General features: G+C 57.6%; 8 protein-coding genes across 8 annotated transcripts in view; 7 read left to right on the top strand and 1 right to left on the bottom strand.

Moving 5' to 3' along the window:
* Nucleotides 1-501: 501 nt before the first annotated feature.
* Nucleotides 502-4,638, top strand: SPRG_12621 (hypothetical protein; the record flags this gene model as incomplete). Its single annotated transcript, XM_012352091.1, has 24 exons — nucleotides 502-677; nucleotides 722-769; nucleotides 815-865; nucleotides 913-1,050; nucleotides 1,095-1,321; nucleotides 1,372-1,619; nucleotides 1,672-1,742; nucleotides 1,795-1,923; nucleotides 1,991-2,267; nucleotides 2,321-2,412; nucleotides 2,460-2,637; nucleotides 2,693-2,804; nucleotides 2,850-3,007; nucleotides 3,054-3,150; nucleotides 3,200-3,257; nucleotides 3,300-3,442; nucleotides 3,489-3,575; nucleotides 3,627-3,763; nucleotides 3,811-3,894; nucleotides 3,942-4,032; nucleotides 4,082-4,188; nucleotides 4,234-4,285; nucleotides 4,341-4,469; nucleotides 4,507-4,638. Exons 1-24 carry the CDS (start codon nucleotides 512-514, stop codon nucleotides 4,636-4,638), a joined length of 3,012 nt encoding a protein of 1,003 aa, XP_012207481.1. The 5' UTR covers nucleotides 502-511.
* A 510-nt stretch (nucleotides 4,639-5,148) lies between these two features.
* Nucleotides 5,149-6,297, top strand: SPRG_12620 (hypothetical protein; the record flags this gene model as incomplete). Its single annotated transcript, XM_012352090.1, has 1 exon — nucleotides 5,149-6,297. The coding sequence occupies one exon, from the start codon at nucleotides 5,149-5,151 to the stop codon at nucleotides 6,295-6,297; it is 1,149 nt and encodes a 382-aa protein (XP_012207480.1).
* Nucleotides 6,298-6,746: 449 nt separating this feature from the next.
* On the top strand, nucleotides 6,747-7,791 carry SPRG_12619 (hypothetical protein; the record flags this gene model as incomplete). Its single annotated transcript, XM_012352089.1, has 4 exons — nucleotides 6,747-6,897; nucleotides 6,941-7,096; nucleotides 7,149-7,298; nucleotides 7,343-7,791. The coding sequence occupies 4 exons, from the start codon at nucleotides 6,747-6,749 to the stop codon at nucleotides 7,723-7,725; spliced, it is 840 nt and encodes a 279-aa protein (XP_012207479.1). The 3' UTR covers nucleotides 7,726-7,791.
* A 398-nt stretch (nucleotides 7,792-8,189) lies between these two features.
* SPRG_12618 (hypothetical protein) lies at nucleotides 8,190-9,274 on the top strand. The gene is made up of 3 exons (XM_012352088.1): nucleotides 8,190-8,598; nucleotides 8,662-8,811; nucleotides 8,856-9,274. The coding sequence occupies exons 1-3, from the start codon at nucleotides 8,196-8,198 to the stop codon at nucleotides 9,023-9,025; spliced, it is 723 nt and encodes a 240-aa protein (XP_012207478.1). The 5' UTR covers nucleotides 8,190-8,195; the 3' UTR covers nucleotides 9,026-9,274.
* A 489-nt stretch (nucleotides 9,275-9,763) lies between these two features.
* Nucleotides 9,764-10,577, top strand: SPRG_12617 (hypothetical protein; the record flags this gene model as incomplete). Its single annotated transcript, XM_012352087.1, has 2 exons — nucleotides 9,764-10,334; nucleotides 10,393-10,577. The coding sequence occupies 2 exons, from the start codon at nucleotides 9,764-9,766 to the stop codon at nucleotides 10,575-10,577; spliced, it is 756 nt and encodes a 251-aa protein (XP_012207477.1).
* A 1,130-nt stretch (nucleotides 10,578-11,707) lies between these two features.
* SPRG_12616 (hypothetical protein) lies at nucleotides 11,708-13,859 on the top strand (the record flags this gene model as incomplete). The annotated part of the gene is made up of 7 exons (XM_012352086.1): nucleotides 11,708-12,384; nucleotides 12,429-12,695; nucleotides 12,744-13,005; nucleotides 13,088-13,240; nucleotides 13,291-13,417; nucleotides 13,465-13,622; nucleotides 13,667-13,859. The coding sequence occupies exons 1-7, from the start codon at nucleotides 12,006-12,008 to the stop codon at nucleotides 13,857-13,859; spliced, it is 1,539 nt and encodes a 512-aa protein (XP_012207476.1). The 5' UTR covers nucleotides 11,708-12,005.
* A 728-nt stretch (nucleotides 13,860-14,587) lies between these two features.
* Nucleotides 14,588-16,454, top strand: SPRG_12615 (hypothetical protein). Its single transcript, XM_012352085.1, has one exon. The coding sequence runs from the start codon at nucleotides 14,638-14,640 to the stop codon at nucleotides 16,435-16,437; it is 1,800 nt and encodes a 599-aa protein (XP_012207475.1). The 5' UTR covers nucleotides 14,588-14,637; the 3' UTR covers nucleotides 16,438-16,454.
* Nucleotides 16,455-16,738: 284 nt separating this feature from the next.
* The window catches only part of SPRG_21169 (hypothetical protein), a gene marked incomplete at both ends in the record, with an annotated part of 1,018 nt that continues 852 nt past the window's right edge, over nucleotides 16,739-16,904 (bottom strand). Inside the window, one exon of the mRNA XM_012352119.1 lies at nucleotides 16,739-16,833. Within this exon, the coding sequence (XP_012207509.1) occupies nucleotides 16,739-16,833 (95 nt within the window). The remainder of the gene's footprint in view (nucleotides 16,834-16,904) is intronic.

Below are 16,904 nucleotides of genomic sequence, written 5' to 3'. Positions count from 1 at the left end.
CTCGGATTGGTGGATTCCATCACGCCATGCGAGTGGCTGAAATACATTTTTCGAGAGCGGTGATTGGTCGTTTAGCGATGTCTTTCAACCAATCCAACGACGCGATCGCGTCGGGCACAAATGTTCGATGGCACGAGCCACGACGGTGCCAGGATGCGAGGACCTCGCACAGATAGTACCAACGCGGTCTACGTACGTATATACAGAAAATAGTCAAAAGGCTGGTGGCGGCAGGAGGGTGGTCGGCCGGTTGATACTAACGTTATCAGTACTACGGCGCGGCAACCCATTTTGAACTTGACGGCAACGGACGCCGCGCATGCATGTTGTTTCTACCTAGCAAGCATCATAGGGAGTATGAGTACGATTGCCTGACTTATATCTTTCCAAGAGACGAGACGACGAGCCAACGCGTTGGTGTGAAATGTTCCTCAAACGCGTGGTAGGCTGCCACGTCATACGAGCTCCACCACACACGCACCAGCAGTCACGAAACGTCCTGAAGAATAGTATGCCCACGCCGTGCGATCAGTGCCTCGGCACCAACACGATGCAGCTCTTGCAGCGTGAGCTTATCGTCTGCGGCGACTGCGAGCACGTGGCGAGCAGCAATAACCCGACGTCCCAGCCCACGCTGGCCATCTATGAGCGCCCCAAGCTCCACATCTTTCTCTCTTGTCAGCTCAACGCCCTACAACAGGTTGTCTTACACCGCGCGTAGATGGACACGATCGCTACCAGCAGCTCGCGATGCGTCTCAAAGATCAGTGTACGAACATCGAGAAAGGTCGGCTGAAGGCGATTCTTTCGGTAGTGCAATCCCGCGGCCACTTGGTGTGGGTCGACGTCGAGAAGCTCACCCCAGGTAGACATGAGTTCACCTACACTTGCATAGTCGAGATACCGGTATAGGATGCGACTGGGAAGAAGGCATTGCGAATGGCTTGACGTGGGCCAAAGAGGCGCAGGAGAACGGACGGGTCTTGCTGCTCATGACGCCGCATGCGCTGCGCCGTCCCGACGGCTATTGCCTCAACGAGATCGCCCGAGGTAACCTCGCATTGCGATGTGTATATCCTCATATCTCGTCGCAGCGACCCAACTCAAGCTCCATATCTTCCCGACGCTGGTGTGCGAGAGCGAGCCGCCGCCGGCCATCAGCATGCTGCCGTACTTTGACATGCAAGACTGCATGCCATCGCTCGAGATTGCGCAGACGCTCGATAGCAAGAGCCCCGAATGGCTTGCAGCCGTCAACTCGCGCCTGAACTCGCCGCAGTTCCGCGCCAAGTCGCTTCAACTCTTCACGCTGCTCGAAATGGTAGAACGGATTGTAACACTATTTCCGTGCCATATGACGTGGCAACGTAGTGTGACAGCATGACCAACAACATGGTCACGGTCGTCGCCGGGGTCGAGAACCTCGGGCTCTTTGAAGCGCACGCCAGTAGCACCAAGATCGGGCACGTTCCGACGTACCGCAAGATCTTGTCGCCCAAGCACACGAGTGCGTCGGAGCAGTCGTTCCAGGAAACACCCAAGCACCGCGGGTCCGGGTTTGGCACACCGCTCGTGCCCGCCGACGAGCCGCGGGGCGCATCGCCAGCCGAGTCGACCAAGTGCACTTCTATTTCTCTTGGATTTTCGTTGTGGAGCGATGTCAACCAATAGGTATGTGTTTGTGTTTGACGCCACGAGCGCGCCCTTGGCAATGAAGCTCCACGCCGACTTGACCGCCGACGGTACGCGCCATGCACCGTATTGTCTCATTGTGGACGCATTGTTTTGGACCAGGGTTTCTCATTCACGCGCACTGTGCACCGTCGCCGCTGCTACCCCACGCACGCCGCGACGCCATCACGTGGGCGGAGACAGGCAAGATGCTATTGTTCCTCACGCCGCAAAGTGTCGGTCGTCCTCATGGTATACTCTATCTTGCTATCGATTTTGATATCGATTGCAATGCGAGCAAACGACTCACTACGATAAGGCGTGTGCTTGAACGATATTTCGGCGGCCATGTCGTCCAACGTTGGCTTTGTCCCGCTCATGGTTCGGCAGTGCGAGATCCCTTTGAGCATTTGCCGTATCCAATGGCTCGATCTCTCCGACTGCCTCATTGACGTCGACGGTGTGGGCAGTGTGAACGACGCCAAGTACCCGCAACGGCTCGCGCAGATCGCGACTGCTCTGCGTGGCAAGCTCGACCACGACGGCCTCCAAGCGCGCCTCTTTAGCATCTTCTCGCCGTTTTCGTTTCAAACCAAGTACCATTTGCATGACAATATTCATGCATATGACAATATTGTGTCCAGATTAGCAAGTACACGCAAGGCTTTGCCGGCCGCGAATGGGTCCTGGACCAGCTGGACCAATGGAAGCAAACGCACGACCAAGTGTTTTGGGTCACCGGTACGCTATGGAATCGATGCATGTGGATTTATCAATCGTGGTACAAGGTCAAATTGGCACGGGCAAGAGTGCGCTGGCGGCGTACATCATCCAGAGCCGTCCCGAAGTCCGTGCATTCCACCTGGTCTGCAAGGAAGACGAGCAGACGCAGAGCCACCGCCGGTGCGTCCTGAGCTTGGCGTACCAGCTCACGACGCAGCTGCCAGAATACGCATCGTTCCTTCAGTACGAGATCTCCATTCCGCTCATACGGAATCGACACAATATCTCGTGAGCATAGGCAGGGAAGTCCACTGGAAGAAGTCGTACCGGTCTCGACCGTCGTCGAGCTCCTCGATATTTTGCTCGTCGCGCCGCTGCGTGCGATTGCCGAGCCAGCAACGACACCCTTGGTATACGTCCATACAAAAAATGACTCGTAAAAGAAAATGTGCTAGGTCATCCTTCTCGATGGCCTCGACTCGCTTGAAGACACGCAAGAGACGGACAACTGCCTCGTCTCGGCGCTGCCGGCACTCTTGCAGAAGCTGCCGTCGTGGGTGCGCGTCATCTTGACGAGCCGCGAAGACCCCGTCGTCATGCGCAAGCTGCAAGGGTACACCACGCACACATGTACGCAGTAAATGCCAAGGCATCTGTAGGTTTGCGCCTCAAATCGCTCTCGACAAGTGTGCCGACCACTCTCGCCAAGACATTATGAGTTACCTTCAAAAGGCGCTGTTGCCATATCTTCCCAGCGTCCGGCCGTCTCTCAACCGTGACATGCTATTCATTTCGACATGTCTAGACCACGGCGGGCGTCGTGCCGGAGGCTACGCTGCAGTTCATTGCCGGGCGCGCCGAAGGTACGATGCAAGGCGAGGCAAATGTGTCACCTGCGTTGACAGGGCTTTTTCTGTACGCAAGCCACATTGTGCATGCGCTTTCGCAGCACCGGTTGACGCTCGATAACTTGGAGGGTTTCCCGACAGGCATGGGCGGCTACTTGCGCCAGTTTTTCGAGAGCCAGTTTACGCCCGAGCACTACAAGGTGTCGCTTCGTTTTTGGACATCGTGTCGTATTGCGGATGGTCTAGGAACACATTCGACCGCTCCTCGAAGTACTCTGCGCTGCGTACGAGCCGTTGACGCTGGACATGCTTCGCGCCATCATGCAGTGGGATGTAAGTCCTCCTTCTCTTCTTGGAGTAGAAAGGAAACAAGACGTTGTCTAGTCGTACGTCCAGCATGAAATGCTCGCGAGCTTCAAGTCGCTGCTCTACGTCACCGACTCGAACGTTCTCAAGCCCTTCCACACGTCCGTGCTCGAGTGGCTTCAGGACAGCAACGCGGCCGGACCTTTTTTGCCCGAGTCGAGTAGGACCAACTCTGTCGTTGTATCCTCTTCCATGGGCGTAGGCACGGCCACGAGCGCATTGGTCTCTGGGCGTGGAAGGAGTACAGTACGGTGCTCAAGGCCACAACGGACGTCTCCAGCATCAAGTACACTCCAACTTGTCTTGAGCGGTCGATTGTTCATAGTTGACTAGCTTTGAGCTCGAGCCGAGCAGCGAACCCGATCTCGTCGACCAAGACCGCGGTCCGATCTACATCATCCGCCACGCGCTCAACCACCTCCGGGTACGACATTCCGCTCACTGCCCAAAGCATGCACTCCATCTGCGTGCAGGAAGCCAACACGGAAGACAGTATTCGCTGCATGCAGAATTTCTCCACCGATGAAAAGTTTCAGCTCGCGCGCCGCCTCATTACGTTGCGGCAGTCGGGGCTCGAGAGGTGCGGGGACTACTTGCACGCAACCTGAATGGCACGTTTTCATAGCTTTTTCCACGGCGATATTGACCGCGTGGCGGCGCAAGCCGTGCTTTTGCCGGTACGTTTCGCCTTGCTCGACATGAACAATATGACAATTTTCTCTGCAATATTAGGTGGGGACCCCGGGTGCATTCTTGATCCGGTACAGTGCCAACCAAAAGAGCTATTGCGCGTCCTTTATCGACAAGATCGTCGATGGCCAGCCGCAAATCAAGCACAACGTCATCTACCACCTGGAATCGGTACGCAGGAAGGTTAGCGTGAGACTTATGCGAGTAGGGGGCGTACTCGGCTGTGCAACCTAAGGACGTGCAGCCAACGACGCCCATTTTCTCGGATCTGCTCAGCTTTGTCGAAGCATACCAGCGCAAAGGCGTGTTACGCACGGCCATTCCCAAGGGGTCGGCGTGACCACGGCCCCAACGTCATCTCTGCATTTCCAAAAATCAATCCAAGCAAGTACGACGACGCGAGTCTACACATCAAATACCAATACATGTAGTATACTGCCTGCATGACCTTGTACCACAGGTCGCTCTACCAGCACGTACATCGCCATGGTGTTGACAAGGGCACACAACCCTTGGAGTTAGCATGGTGCTCGGCCCCTCGCAAGAACGATGGTCATTGTAGAAGTAGAGACCATCACTCCTGGCACCTTGCACCTCAGGTGGTTCTGGTCCAGCAAGTACGTGAAGCATCGTACGAAGCCTGCACAAACAAAGGCTCTATCCCCTTGAACACAAAAGATATTGTGTCATAAATGCGTTGGAATAGCTTATGGACGAGTTTGCATGTGTACTCTGGCTCCCTGTCACCACATCTAGGGTTGTACTGAGACGCTCGGTACAACCCCAGACCTTTGAGACAGGTCGCTTTTTACTATTTTTGAAACGGCGACGGCGCATTGTTCAATTGGTCATGGTGCAGTCGGTCATTGTAGTCGGCGGTGGCTACTCGGGCATTGAGTTTGCCCAAGCCCTCGCGTCCGAGCTCCCACCCCACGTGGCCGCAATCACCGTCATCGACAAGAACACGTTTACGTTCCACCACGATGCGATTCCGCGCGCTTTCGTCGAACGAGCCTTTGTGCCCAAGCTCTTTGTGCCAACGGACCGCGCCGTGCCACAGTACACCACCATCGTGCATGGGCTCGTCGACGCCGTCACCAGCAAGAGCGTTCATGTACGCAATCTCGTACACGGCCAGCTCGACGAGCACTCGTATCAACTGCACTACGATTACCTCGTCCTCGCCACGGGCAGCAGCTACCCCGCACCCATCAAGGTTCCTAAGGACGTTTACAGCAGCGACGCCATTGCTGATGCGATTTACGAGGCCCACGATCACATTGCTGCAGCGTCGAGTGTGCTCGTCGTTGGAGGCGGCAGCGTCGGGTGCGAAGTTGCAGGTGAAATCGCAGTGGCCTACCCGACGACCCAAGTCACTCTTATTGATGGCCACGAGCACTTGGTTGCTGGCGCGAAAATGACCTCCGAGTTTCGCAGTCGATTGAAGGCGGCGCTGGAAGCCATTGGTGTGCGCGTAATCTTGGGCGAGCGCCCCGTCGAACCGCTCCGAGCCCAGTCGTACACGCGGCAAACGACGCTTCTCTCAAAAGGCACGGTGGTCACAGCCGATGTACAGCTCCTCTGCGCAGGCATGACCCCGAACACAGATCTGATTGCGCAACTGGATCCAGATCTGGTGACGCCAGCCGGTATCAAGGTCAAGGCCTCGATGCAGCTCGACGACGATCGCTACACCAACATCTTTGTCCTCGGCGACGCGAGCAACCACCCGTCGCCAAAGACAGCCCACATTGCGGGCGACCAAGCCGAGTTCTTAGCCGCGGGCTTAGCCCAAAAGATGCTACACGGGACGCCGATTGGTGCGTTTGATGCAGGGCCCACGGAAGGTCTCATGATCCCGATCGGTCCCGAGGGCGGCGTCGCGCAGCTCCTCAACGGCGTCGTCGAAGGCGCATGGCTCGTGCAAAAGAAGAAGCACAAGGATTACAACACGCAACGACTATGGGTCCACTGGAATGCGACGCTTCCAACGATATAAGAGCTATGGACAACCCTGTGGACAACCTGTCCAATACACCATTTTTGAATATACATTTTTCCAAACCTTGGTTTGGATTGCACGTAAAGTCGTTCAGCTTTGTTTTGTGCCAACAAAGTACTATCTATCTATCTATCTATCTATCTATCTATCTATCTATCTATCTATCTATCTATCTAGAGATCGATCTATCTAGAGATCGATCCGGTCGTGCCTCGAGGAGTTAGGCAGCCTTTTCTGTGGTGTATCCAATCAAAATGCTTGAACCTTCCGTTTTTGCACCAATCCCCATCGCGCACATTAAAAACCAACGACGACAAACTAAAAAAGTGAATTTGACACTCTACATACAAATACACTGCTGTTTTAAAAGCGTACACATTTTATTTTAAAGGTGGCGTCGCATTTCGGAGCTGCCGCGAACGCGTCCGGAACACGGGACCGGCATCATGGACCCGCGAGCCTCCGAATTGCTGAAGCCGGACTTAGGCCCGTTACCACTCGACGCAGCCTTTGGCGACGAGAGCTCGCTGCACGAGCCGGCGGCGAAGCGGCCCAAGGCGACACCCTTCCACGACGCCCATGGCCCGCCCAAGCGAGGTAGACGACATGCAGCTTCCATGCGCTGAGTGTGATGCGGTAGTGCAATGCTTGGACCCGGAGCACATGCGGCAAAAGACCGCCAAGTGCGCGGTCTGCGCCATCTGCCGTTTCTGTCCCGCCGGCCGCGACGAGTGCTTTGCCAACCACCGCGTCTTGCGGCCGATGATCCAGCGGACTCGCCCGCCCCGCGCCAAAGGTAGTACTTACGACAGGTCGCTCGCTCCTTCACTAACGCGACAATCGACTAGTTTACCTCTGTGACGAGGAAGAGCACCATCAAAAGAAGACGCACCGCGGCCGATGCGAGCGCTGCCTCAAGTGCAAGTGGTGCCCGCCGCTCGTCGAGGAGTGCAAGGAGTTCCATGTTGACCCCGAGACGTGCACGACACCATGCTCCAGTATGTCTATCGACGAAGATGGTGTCTGATGCAGTGTACCATAGTCGAGCGCCAAGAAAAGACGGCCCGTCTTGAGTCGCTCCTTGCGATTCTTGGCGTCGACGAGCACAAGGCGCAGATTGTCAAGGCCAAGGACCTCCATGGACCCACGATCAAACGGCGACAGGCAAGCGACCTCCTGCGGCAAATCGTACACCTCATTGCCGACCTTGTCGTCGAGTCGTCGGACAAGGCCGATGGTGGCGCCGCGGTGGCCCAGCTCCTGGACGATCTCGCGAGCGAGCTCGAGGCCAACCCGATTCTCCAGCCGCATCCGGACGACGTATCGATGGACGCGCTGCAGGCTACGTCGCAGGCTGTCGACCTCTCGACGGAGCATGGAGCGTCGCTCGTTGACGCGAATCACCACTTGGCGTTCAACATTTAAGAGCGACCCGACTCAATCTACCTTTTTGTCTCGTACGCGACAGACCCTGTAGCGTTCGATGTCGCGACTGCCGAAACATACCACAACCCCACGACTCTACTACGTATTGTACAATATTGCTGTATGGACTACATCAATTGGCTACTCTATTCTCTGTAGTACATCATCATCGGCAGCAGGCGTACCAAGTGCAACCTCGCATGGCGATCTTGGTTGGCCATTTTAGCCAATCCCATCGCGTCATTTGAAACGGGCACTTTGGATTGGCTATTTTTCATGTCCGGGCGACCAGGCAAACGGCGCGTATTTTTTTCTATATTGAAATGCCACCTTTCGTTGAATGTTTTATAATGCATACAAACATAATGGTATAATATCCATTGTTAGAAATTGGGGGAATATTAATATCTTTAGGTTAGAACTCCGGCTTTTCGGCCGTCGACGCCAATTTGCCGGTCCGGAATTCGGAGATGGAATCGCTTGACCCGAAGCGGTACTTTGAGACCGAGCCGCCGGCGCCCACGTCGTACGTCGAGGCGCTAGCGCTCGAGGAAGACGACGACGACGACGACCATGACCACGGCGCCAAGGACGACAATGACGACGGCTCGCCCAAGGCGAAGAAGGCGAAGCTTGGCCCACCGCTGCGCCGCCAAGTCTACGCCAAGAAAGGTACGACGAGCATTTCCATGGACATGGCCAACCACCTCGATTCAGTCAAGTGCGTGGACGCAGAGCACGTGCGCCAGAAGACTGCAAAGTGCACAGTCTGCGGCGTCTGCCGCTTCTGCCCTGCTGGCGCCGACGAGTGCGCTGCCACCCACCGCGTGCTCCGCCCGATGACCAACAAGACGCGCGCGCCGCGTGCTAAAGGTATACCATCCATGCTCTTTACAAAGATAAGAACGGATTGCGGATGATGACAATCTCATCTAGTGCTCTTGTGTGAGAACGAGGAGCACCACCACAAGAAGACGCACCGCGGCAAGTGCGTGCGGTGCCTCAAATGCAAATGGTGCCCGCCTGTCATTGACGAATGCAAGGAGTTCCATGTCGACCCCGAGACGTCCATGACACCTACCAAAGGTACGGCGACGTATCACAAGGCGACTTTAGGACAATATGGTTAGTCGAACACACGGTGAAGCTCGAGTCGATTCTTTCGATTCTCGACATTGCCAAGGGCAAGCTCGTGCAAGTCAAGCCGCGCGACGTTGCGTCTTCGACGCCCAAGCGCCGGCTCGCGTGCGAGCTCATGACACACGTCGTGCACTCGGTGGCGCACCTCATTGTGAGGTGACTGAGTCGGCCCGAGGTGACAATCGAAGGACTTAGCACGCTGCTGGACGACCTGCGGCGCGACCTCCGCGGCCACCCGCCCTCCATGCAGCACTTTGCCACAAGCCGCCACAGCAGCGGCAGCAGCAGCGCGAGCTCCGAGACGTCGCAAGTCATGTCAATCATTCTATGACAACACGACTGGACGCTTCGACACGACGACCAAGACGATGGAAAGCAATAATTAGCTGAATACACAGTATATCCCACAGTGGTTCTTTGGCGCAGAGCGGTTTCTTGAGCGGGTCAGGACGCAACGATGCCGAGGCTGTCTCGGTGCACAGCGCAATGCAGTGGCATCCAAGCTACTGGCGCGCACTGAAACTCGAGCGACGATGCACGCTTGAAACGAGGATGCCCATGGCTTGAGATCAAGCGTCGGCGTATTGTAGTATTACTACTTTCTTGCTTCTTGTAATGTATGTTGGTATGCTCGACCTCGGAGCTAGACCTTGGACTTGGCAGCTACAACTGTCAACCTCGGGCCATGGGACCTTGGGTGCGTCTGCAAAGAAGCTCACCCAAGAGGTGCCAACACGAAATTGTGCTAGTACGTGACCATCGTGGACATACAAACGTCCAGTGACATGGATCAACGACCGCTCACAAAGCAACTCATACGTTAAATCCCACTCTTGATGGCAAGAAGAAAGATACCGGCTTGTACAAAGTGAGCGTCACAATCCAAACCTCGCTTTCCATGGCACCGGTCGGCTACCTCCTTGTGCTTTGTTTGCCCATGGTGCACGCAGCTTCGCCCTGGCGCGCGCTCTCGTTCAACAGCAGCTACCTCCTCGTCCGAGCGTCCTCGTCCTCGGGGCTTCCGGAATGCCTCGCGAACGACGGCTGCGTCACAGCGAGTCGGATCGCCGATCTCTTGCCACTGGTCGTCGATGGTAGCACCAACGCGACGACAACCGCAGCAGCAGCGTGCACCGGTGTCGATGAACCGTTCGACTGGTGTCGACGCGCAGCGGCTGCGCTTTACAACTGCCACGACAGTCGCACGGTCTGGACATGCGCCGAGGAAAATGCATCGTGGTCGCTCAGTCACGCGGCGTGCGGCAGCCGCGTCGTCCACGAAGCGTCGTTCGGATCGATCGCGGACTGCGACGCGGCGCTGAGTGTGCTCTTCTTGCCCTCGACGGCCGCCGACGGAGCATGTGACATGGGCGCCATCACGGCTCGTGGCGCCTCGTGCTTGCTTTTGAATGGCACCGCGGGGCCCACGAAGCCGACTCGTCACGACGACGACGATGCATCCCCGGCAGGTAGCGCGACAGATTCTTGCTAGAAATGGCTCATAACAACTTGTCATATGTGGCGTAGACCGACTCTTGCTGGTCGCCGGCGTGGTGGCGCTGGCCGTCTTTGCGGGCGCCGTCGGCTGTGTGTGGCGGTCACGAAAGGTGGCACGAACCCAGCGCCGCCAGCGACACTTGGCCGACACGGTCTGCTCGAGCTGCGAGATCGATGACAATAATGTGTCGAGCGTCTTCGTCCGTCAGTTGTAGTCGTTTAACGGCAAAACTATCGTGCGATTATTATTTCGACTTGTGTAGTCTTTCTTGCGTCACATAGAAGCACTCTCATTGCGATGGCGTGTGCGATGGAGAAGCGAGCGCTGACAATAATGTGCATCATTTTTTGTCCTGCGGTAATACATTTAGCATCGCAATGGAAAAACACAACGGTTATTGGTTGAAATTCCATGCATTTCGCAGCATTTTGACCAGTCATTGCAATGTACCTGTCACAAGACGATTTGGATTGGCCAAAATAAGGGGCAAATTGGGATCGACCAATACAATCGATACCCTAACCACTGCAGGTCAGTGGCGGACCGGTGCGACGAGGTTTTCGCGTTGATGTCACTACGGTACCGGTAATGTAGTGTGCGACGACAGCCATACTCATCTTGCGCAGATTGTCAAGAGGACGCTGCTACATGCATTTTACGAGCACTTGGATGGTAGTAGCTCAGAGAATCAGCTGGAGGAACGCGATCAAGCACGCTACTGAACATCATGCGACATCCAGAAACCCACTTTGCAGCACCTTAAACTTGGCCATTCGACCCAAAATATCAATTAAAGTGTTATCTACCTGGTAGAGGTAGGTTAGACGAATAGGACAATGTTGTACGAGGGCGCGTCGACCACTCGTCACCTCGGACGAGGATGCGTCGAGTTCAACCCATCTACAAGTCGGTACCACGTCTAAACGCACCCAACAATACGTCGGCACGTCGTCGTTGCGCGCACCAACCTTGTCAACACCGTCGACGACTGCACAAGCAAGAAATACTCTACCACATGTGCATATGATGGGCTCGAAGGCACCGACGTGTTCAAGCACAAGGCTACTGCATGGAGGACCGCCGAGTATTGAAACGTCTCGGGTGATATATCACAGCTCGAACCTTGTCTCTGCAGAAAGGAAAAAAGACCCGCGGTCGACAACAGTCGTCTCCTTGCAGCTCGAACCGTGCTTGAACCAATGCACTCGCTACGCCGTCAACTTGCACGCAAACGACAGCCACACGCGCGCCATAGATAGGGCCGCGCGTACAAAGTTGCGTGGGCTTAGCGCCGTCACATCCGGATACCAAGGATTTCCCGGATGCTTGAGCCAAACGCCATTTCGAGACAAGCAGCTCCTTCGTTGCTCGGCTCCATCCCACGGCCGCGCATGATGGACGTCCTTCGCGCCGAGTCGCCGGGCAACGGCGTATCCATCGACATACCGACCGAGCGGACGCCGCTTGTCTCGCGCAGCAGCTCACCCCGGACGCCGGCAGCTACCATGCGTGCAGCCCCCACACGCTCGAAACGGCTTGCTACGATGGCCACCAGCACCCGTCGCCGGTCAAGGAGCCCGAGGGCTCGCCGCAGCAAGCCGCGCGTGACTCGATTCACTTTGTCGAAGACGTCGACGATGAGATGTGCATGCTCGTGGACGACTCGCACGACGCGGCGCAGACGCACCTGCTCTTCCTCGACGCGTGTCTGGCCGGCGACATGTTCCAGGTCCCGCGCTTCGTACTTAGCATGGCCGACTCGCATGCGCTGCGCGCGCTCTTGACGGCGCAGCACCCCAAGTACCACATGCACGGTCTCGCGATGGCCGCGTTCTACGACCAGACGCTAATCGTCCAGCACCTTCTCGACGTCATGGAGCGCCATGGCATGCTCGACCTCGTCGACAGCCCCGCGGGCCCCGAGCGTCACAACGCAACGGCGCTCATGCTCTCGCAGTCGGTCGCGTGTGCGACGCTGCTCCTCGACGCGCAGGCGTCGCTCGCCAAGCGCAACTCGACCGGTACACACGACCGCCTCGTCGTCTCTGCGTCATTGCTGTCGTAGGTATGACACCACTGCACTACGCCTCCAGCGCGGGCCAGGCCGGCAACATTAGCCTGTACCTCTGCCGCGGCGCGAACGTGAACGAGCTCGACCATCGGGGTGCTACGCCATTGCACTGGGCCGTGTACGAAGGGTTCCAGTACGCTGCGCTGCTGCTCGTCGGGCAAGGCGCTGACATGACCATCCAAGACTCACAGGGCCAGACGTCGCTCATGATTGCAGCTGCGCTCAACGACGCGTTTCTCGTCAAGCAGCTCGTCATCGAAGGTCGTCGTCGCTCGGATGCGAAGGCAAAATGTGTATCTGGATACGTAGGCGCGCCGCTCGAGCCGCACGACCGAAAAGGCCGGTCAGCGCTCACCATCGCCAAGCAAGCGAGCAACCGCGAGGCCATGCACGCGCTTAGCACGGGCAAGAACGACCGATGGATCGCCTACATCTCCACGAACGGCGGCACGGTGGTGTTCTTCTGGACCTTTCTGCTCTCGACGGCCTTTCTGGGCATCTGCTTTGGTCTTCCGAGCATGAGCAACCCAACGCTGGCGCTAAACGCCACGCTGCTGCTCTTGCTCGCGACGTGCGCACACCCGCGTGTGGCTCGCCGACCCGGGGTACGATAAGAGACGGATCGATGGCGTCCTTACGAAATGGACTGGTAGGTTCATTCCCAAGTCGGACGCGCCGGCGTACTCGCTCCTCGCATTCGACTCGGATGCATCGCCATGCCCGACGTGTGTGACGCTCAAACCGATACGCTCCAAACACTGCTCGACGTGCCAGCGCTGTGTGGCCCGCTTCGATCACCACTGCCCGTACAACGCGTTTTCCTCATTTTTTAAATCCCTGAAAATGGCCTTTTTAGGTGGATCAACAATTGCGTCGGCCAGCACAACCACCGCAGCTTTCTCGCGTTCCTCTTCTGCCTCAGTGCGCTCTGCTGGCTGCTCGCGGCCGCATCGGGGCTCATCTTGATTGGCTACCGTCCTCTCGTACAGAGCACTTGATAGATTGATGGTTTGATGCATGAGGGAACTAGGTGCCCGACGCGCCGGTCCTTGCAGCATGGCATGCATACGAGCCATCGTGGGTCTCGACGTTCCGGGAAAACCACGCTGGCTACACGCTCCAGCTGGTGCACATTTACATTTTTGTACTCGCCTTGACGTTTGGCGCCCCGACGTCGATTCTCCTTGGGTACGTCCTGTATCAAGAGGACACATAACAGAGCGTCGGCGTAGGCTCCAGCTGCGCAACATTGCACAGAGCTTGACGACCAACGAGGTGTTCAATAAGGACAAGTACGCGTACCTCAAGGACGCATCCGACGCCTTTTACAATCCCTTTGACGATGGCGTGGTCCGCAACTGCGTTCGTTTCTGGCTCGGCAACGACGAACCTACCGTCGACGGCCGCAAAGGCTCGTTCGTCTAGTCCCTCTGTATCTGTCATTAACTACTATAAGCCGCCGCCGTGTCCTTGATGTTGCCTTCTCACCTACCAAGGCACTGTCGTGTGCGCACCATATCGAGTCGCTGGAGAGGCATCTCTGCAAGCGTCCGTCCAGTCGAAACACATACAACGCTGCTCGCACCCGTGCCGAATCGAATGACAATAGTAGTAGAGTTCAACCATTGTATCTTGATATCCAACGCGATATCTGACCTCCTTTGATCGGACCACCAAAATGACCGAAATGTTGTTGATCTTGAATATCCTAATGCTTGGTCGCAGCCACGGGGCCGCAGCGGGGAAGTTCCGTGGGGTCGCCTGCGTGGGCCAACTTCAACTTGAAGCTGGACGACGACCCGAGCGATCGGTCGAAACGATGCGCGCGCTCCTTGCGACGCGTCGTGGATTTTATTTGTTTTTCTTTTTTCTGGCTATCATCCGCAGCGATCAGTTCTGATAGCTGCGATCACGATCTCGACCTTGAAACGCCGCCGGATGCGCGGACGAGCAGCATCCTGAGAGGATGATGACGGCACGCTCGCAGTCGCCAGCGCTGGCGTTCGAGCCGACAGGCGTGCACGGTGGCCCGCGGGAATTGGGCCGTGACATCTGGCGGTCCATTTAAACCATAGCCAATCACAGCGCTTGCATTTCATCTGTCGCCGATCCATTCCCTTAAAAAGTACATTGGTCGTCGGATCCAAGGACCAGAGCGATCACTTGACACCCGACGGCAGTTTTCAATTCGACTGCTTCCGTCATGGCGGCCGTGCTAAGCAACCGCGACCTGATGGCGCTCGTGAGTCAGTTCCAGGACGGCGTGTATGCCTCCATCTCGCGCGCCGCGTCGCACCTCAACACAGTTCCCTTCTCGCCCAGCATCTTGTGCCGTACAAAGATCGCGGTCTCGGTCGCAACCCTTTGCCAGCTCGGCCAGGACGTGGCGCCCGTCCTCGACGAGCCGACCAAGCTCTTGGCCTGCCAACCGCACTTGCATTTGCTGGTCGCCGCCTACGCGTGCTGCGTTGGCCACGCACCGACGCTCGCCGCCTATGTCGCGCACGCCCATCCCAGCGCCAAGCTGCGCGGGCGGCTCCTTGATCTCGCCGCCGCCTGCAACCATATGTCGCTCGTGCATCTGTTGCTGCAAGCACCATGCTCGCCGAGTGACGGCCTCGTGCTAGCCGCCGACTATGGCCATCGCGCGCTCCTCCCGGAGCTTTTGCCCGTGTGCATGTCGTCCGTGCCAACGGCGCTCGAGGCCGCGGCCGCGGCCGGCCACCTCGCTATTGTGGGCTTCCTCCACACACACAGTCGACTTGATCTGCGGGCGTCGCGCGCGCTGGACAAGGCCGCGATGCACGGCCATCTGGAAGTCGTGCGCTACTTGCATGCCGACGGCTACAGCGCGACCAGTGCGGCCATGGACCTCGCCGCGACGCACGGCCATCTCCACATCCTCTCGTACCTTCACGCGGTCCGCACCGAGCGCTGGTCTCGCAAAGCGCTCGACGGTGCGGCGGCGAACGGGCACCTGGGTGTCGTGCAGTTTCTACATGCTCACCAGCAGCACGACGACGATGATCTTTGCTCGCCGACCGCACTCCGAGGGGCGAGTGCCAACGGACATCTCGAGATGGTGCGGTACCTATACGCCTCGGCGTCGCCCGCAGCGATCGCTGACGCCATCGACTACGCAGCAGCCAACGGCCATCGCGAGATCGTCTCCTTTTTCTTGGCCCGCGACGGCGCAACCTTTAGCGCGGCCGCCATCACTGAAGCCGCGCGCAACGGCCATGGCGCTATTCTGTCCATGCTGCTAGAATGCGCTCCGTCGCTTGTTTCGGAAGCCGCACTCGTCGCCGCCGCGGCCAAGGGCCATGTCCATGTCGTGCACGTGCTTTGGGCGGCCGCGCCACAACTACCCGTCGACAAGGCGTACGTGGCGGCGGTGACAGCCGGACATGCAGTGCTCCACGCACTCTTCGCGCCACTCGTGTCCTCATCCACCCTCGCGATCGCGCTCGAGCGCGCGGCGACCAACGGACACCTCGCCCTCGTGGAGACGCTTCTGGCGGTCGTCGCCCGATCGAGTCTGTCGGTAAAAGCGCTGGATGCTGCCGCGGCCGGTGGTCATGGGGCGGTCGTCGCTGCGTTGCATGCGGCGGGGGCTCCGTGCTCGACGCAGGCACTCGACAGCGCGGCGCGCCAAGGCCATCTGGAGGTCGCAGCGTTTCTGATCCAACATCGCACGGAAGGCGCGACGATCGAAGCGTGGGACGGCGCGGCCCGGCGCGGGCACCTCGAGGTGCTCCAGCTTTTGCACCGCCATGTCTTTGTCCGTGGCGGGTCCTTCAACGCGCTGCCAGACGCAGCGCGGCTCGGCCAAGCCAAGGTCGTCCGCTACTTGATCGAGCACGATGCGGCGCATTGCGCCCTTGTCGCGGACGCGCTCGCCGCCGCCACCGCGCATGAGCATGAAGCGGTGGCCGCGTACCTTCGCCAAGTGAGCGTCAGTAGAAGCATCCTACACATTGACGAGTCTAGTATTAGACATTAATGTCCACGCGATTGTCCTTTATATGCTGATCGCCAGTCGTCGATACGTCCGACATACCATAGTAGCACTTGGGTGCTGGTTGGCATCCGCGTACGACCGTACGTATTCGCATCGGGGTGAGCTGGTGTCAGGTGGGGCTAGGGAAGGGGTAGGGTAGTTGCGCTGACCCAGTTTGCACCCAGCAGTGCGCCGTGTGAGTCGATCAAAGCGCGCTTGCTACACTGGATACTGTGGCAGAAGACCATCTCTTGCGTTTGAATGGGTCGCTGGACCCTTGGCTACAGTACGCTGGACTGCAATATCATTTTTCGCCAGGTTCGAACGCGCGGCAGAGATACGAGTGCCACTTGAAGCTCACGTCCGGTTCCTTGGACGGTCCAGGGCACATAGCTGAGGCTGGTTAGCATCAGCGACCAACCATTCGTGTCTTTGCACTCGCCAAGCGGCTAAGTCGGACAAGGTTGTCG

The sequence above is a fragment of the Saprolegnia parasitica genome, assembly GCF_000151545.1.
Source record: "Saprolegnia parasitica CBS 223.65 unplaced genomic scaffold supercont2.92, whole genome shotgun sequence".
Classification (NCBI taxonomy): domain Eukaryota; phylum Oomycota; class Saprolegniomycetes; order Saprolegniales; family Saprolegniaceae; genus Saprolegnia; species Saprolegnia parasitica.
This window is presented reverse-complemented; position numbering and strand designations above follow the sequence as displayed.

Coding starts and splice junctions, on each gene's coding strand:
- SPRG_12618 (XM_012352088.1), top strand. CDS start 8,196: ATGGAATCGCTTGACCCGAAGCGGTACTTTGAGACCGAGCCGCCGGCG. Junction 8,599..8,661: donor GCGCGCGCCGCGTGCTAAAG/GTATACCATCCA, acceptor AATCTCATCTAG/TGCTCTTGTGTGAGAACGAG. Junction 8,812..8,855: donor GTCCATGACACCTACCAAAG/GTACGGCGACGT, acceptor CAATATGGTTAG/TCGAACACACGGTGAAGCTC.
- SPRG_12615 (XM_012352085.1), top strand. CDS start 14,638: ATGGCGGCCGTGCTAAGCAACCGCGACCTGATGGCGCTCGTGAGTCAG.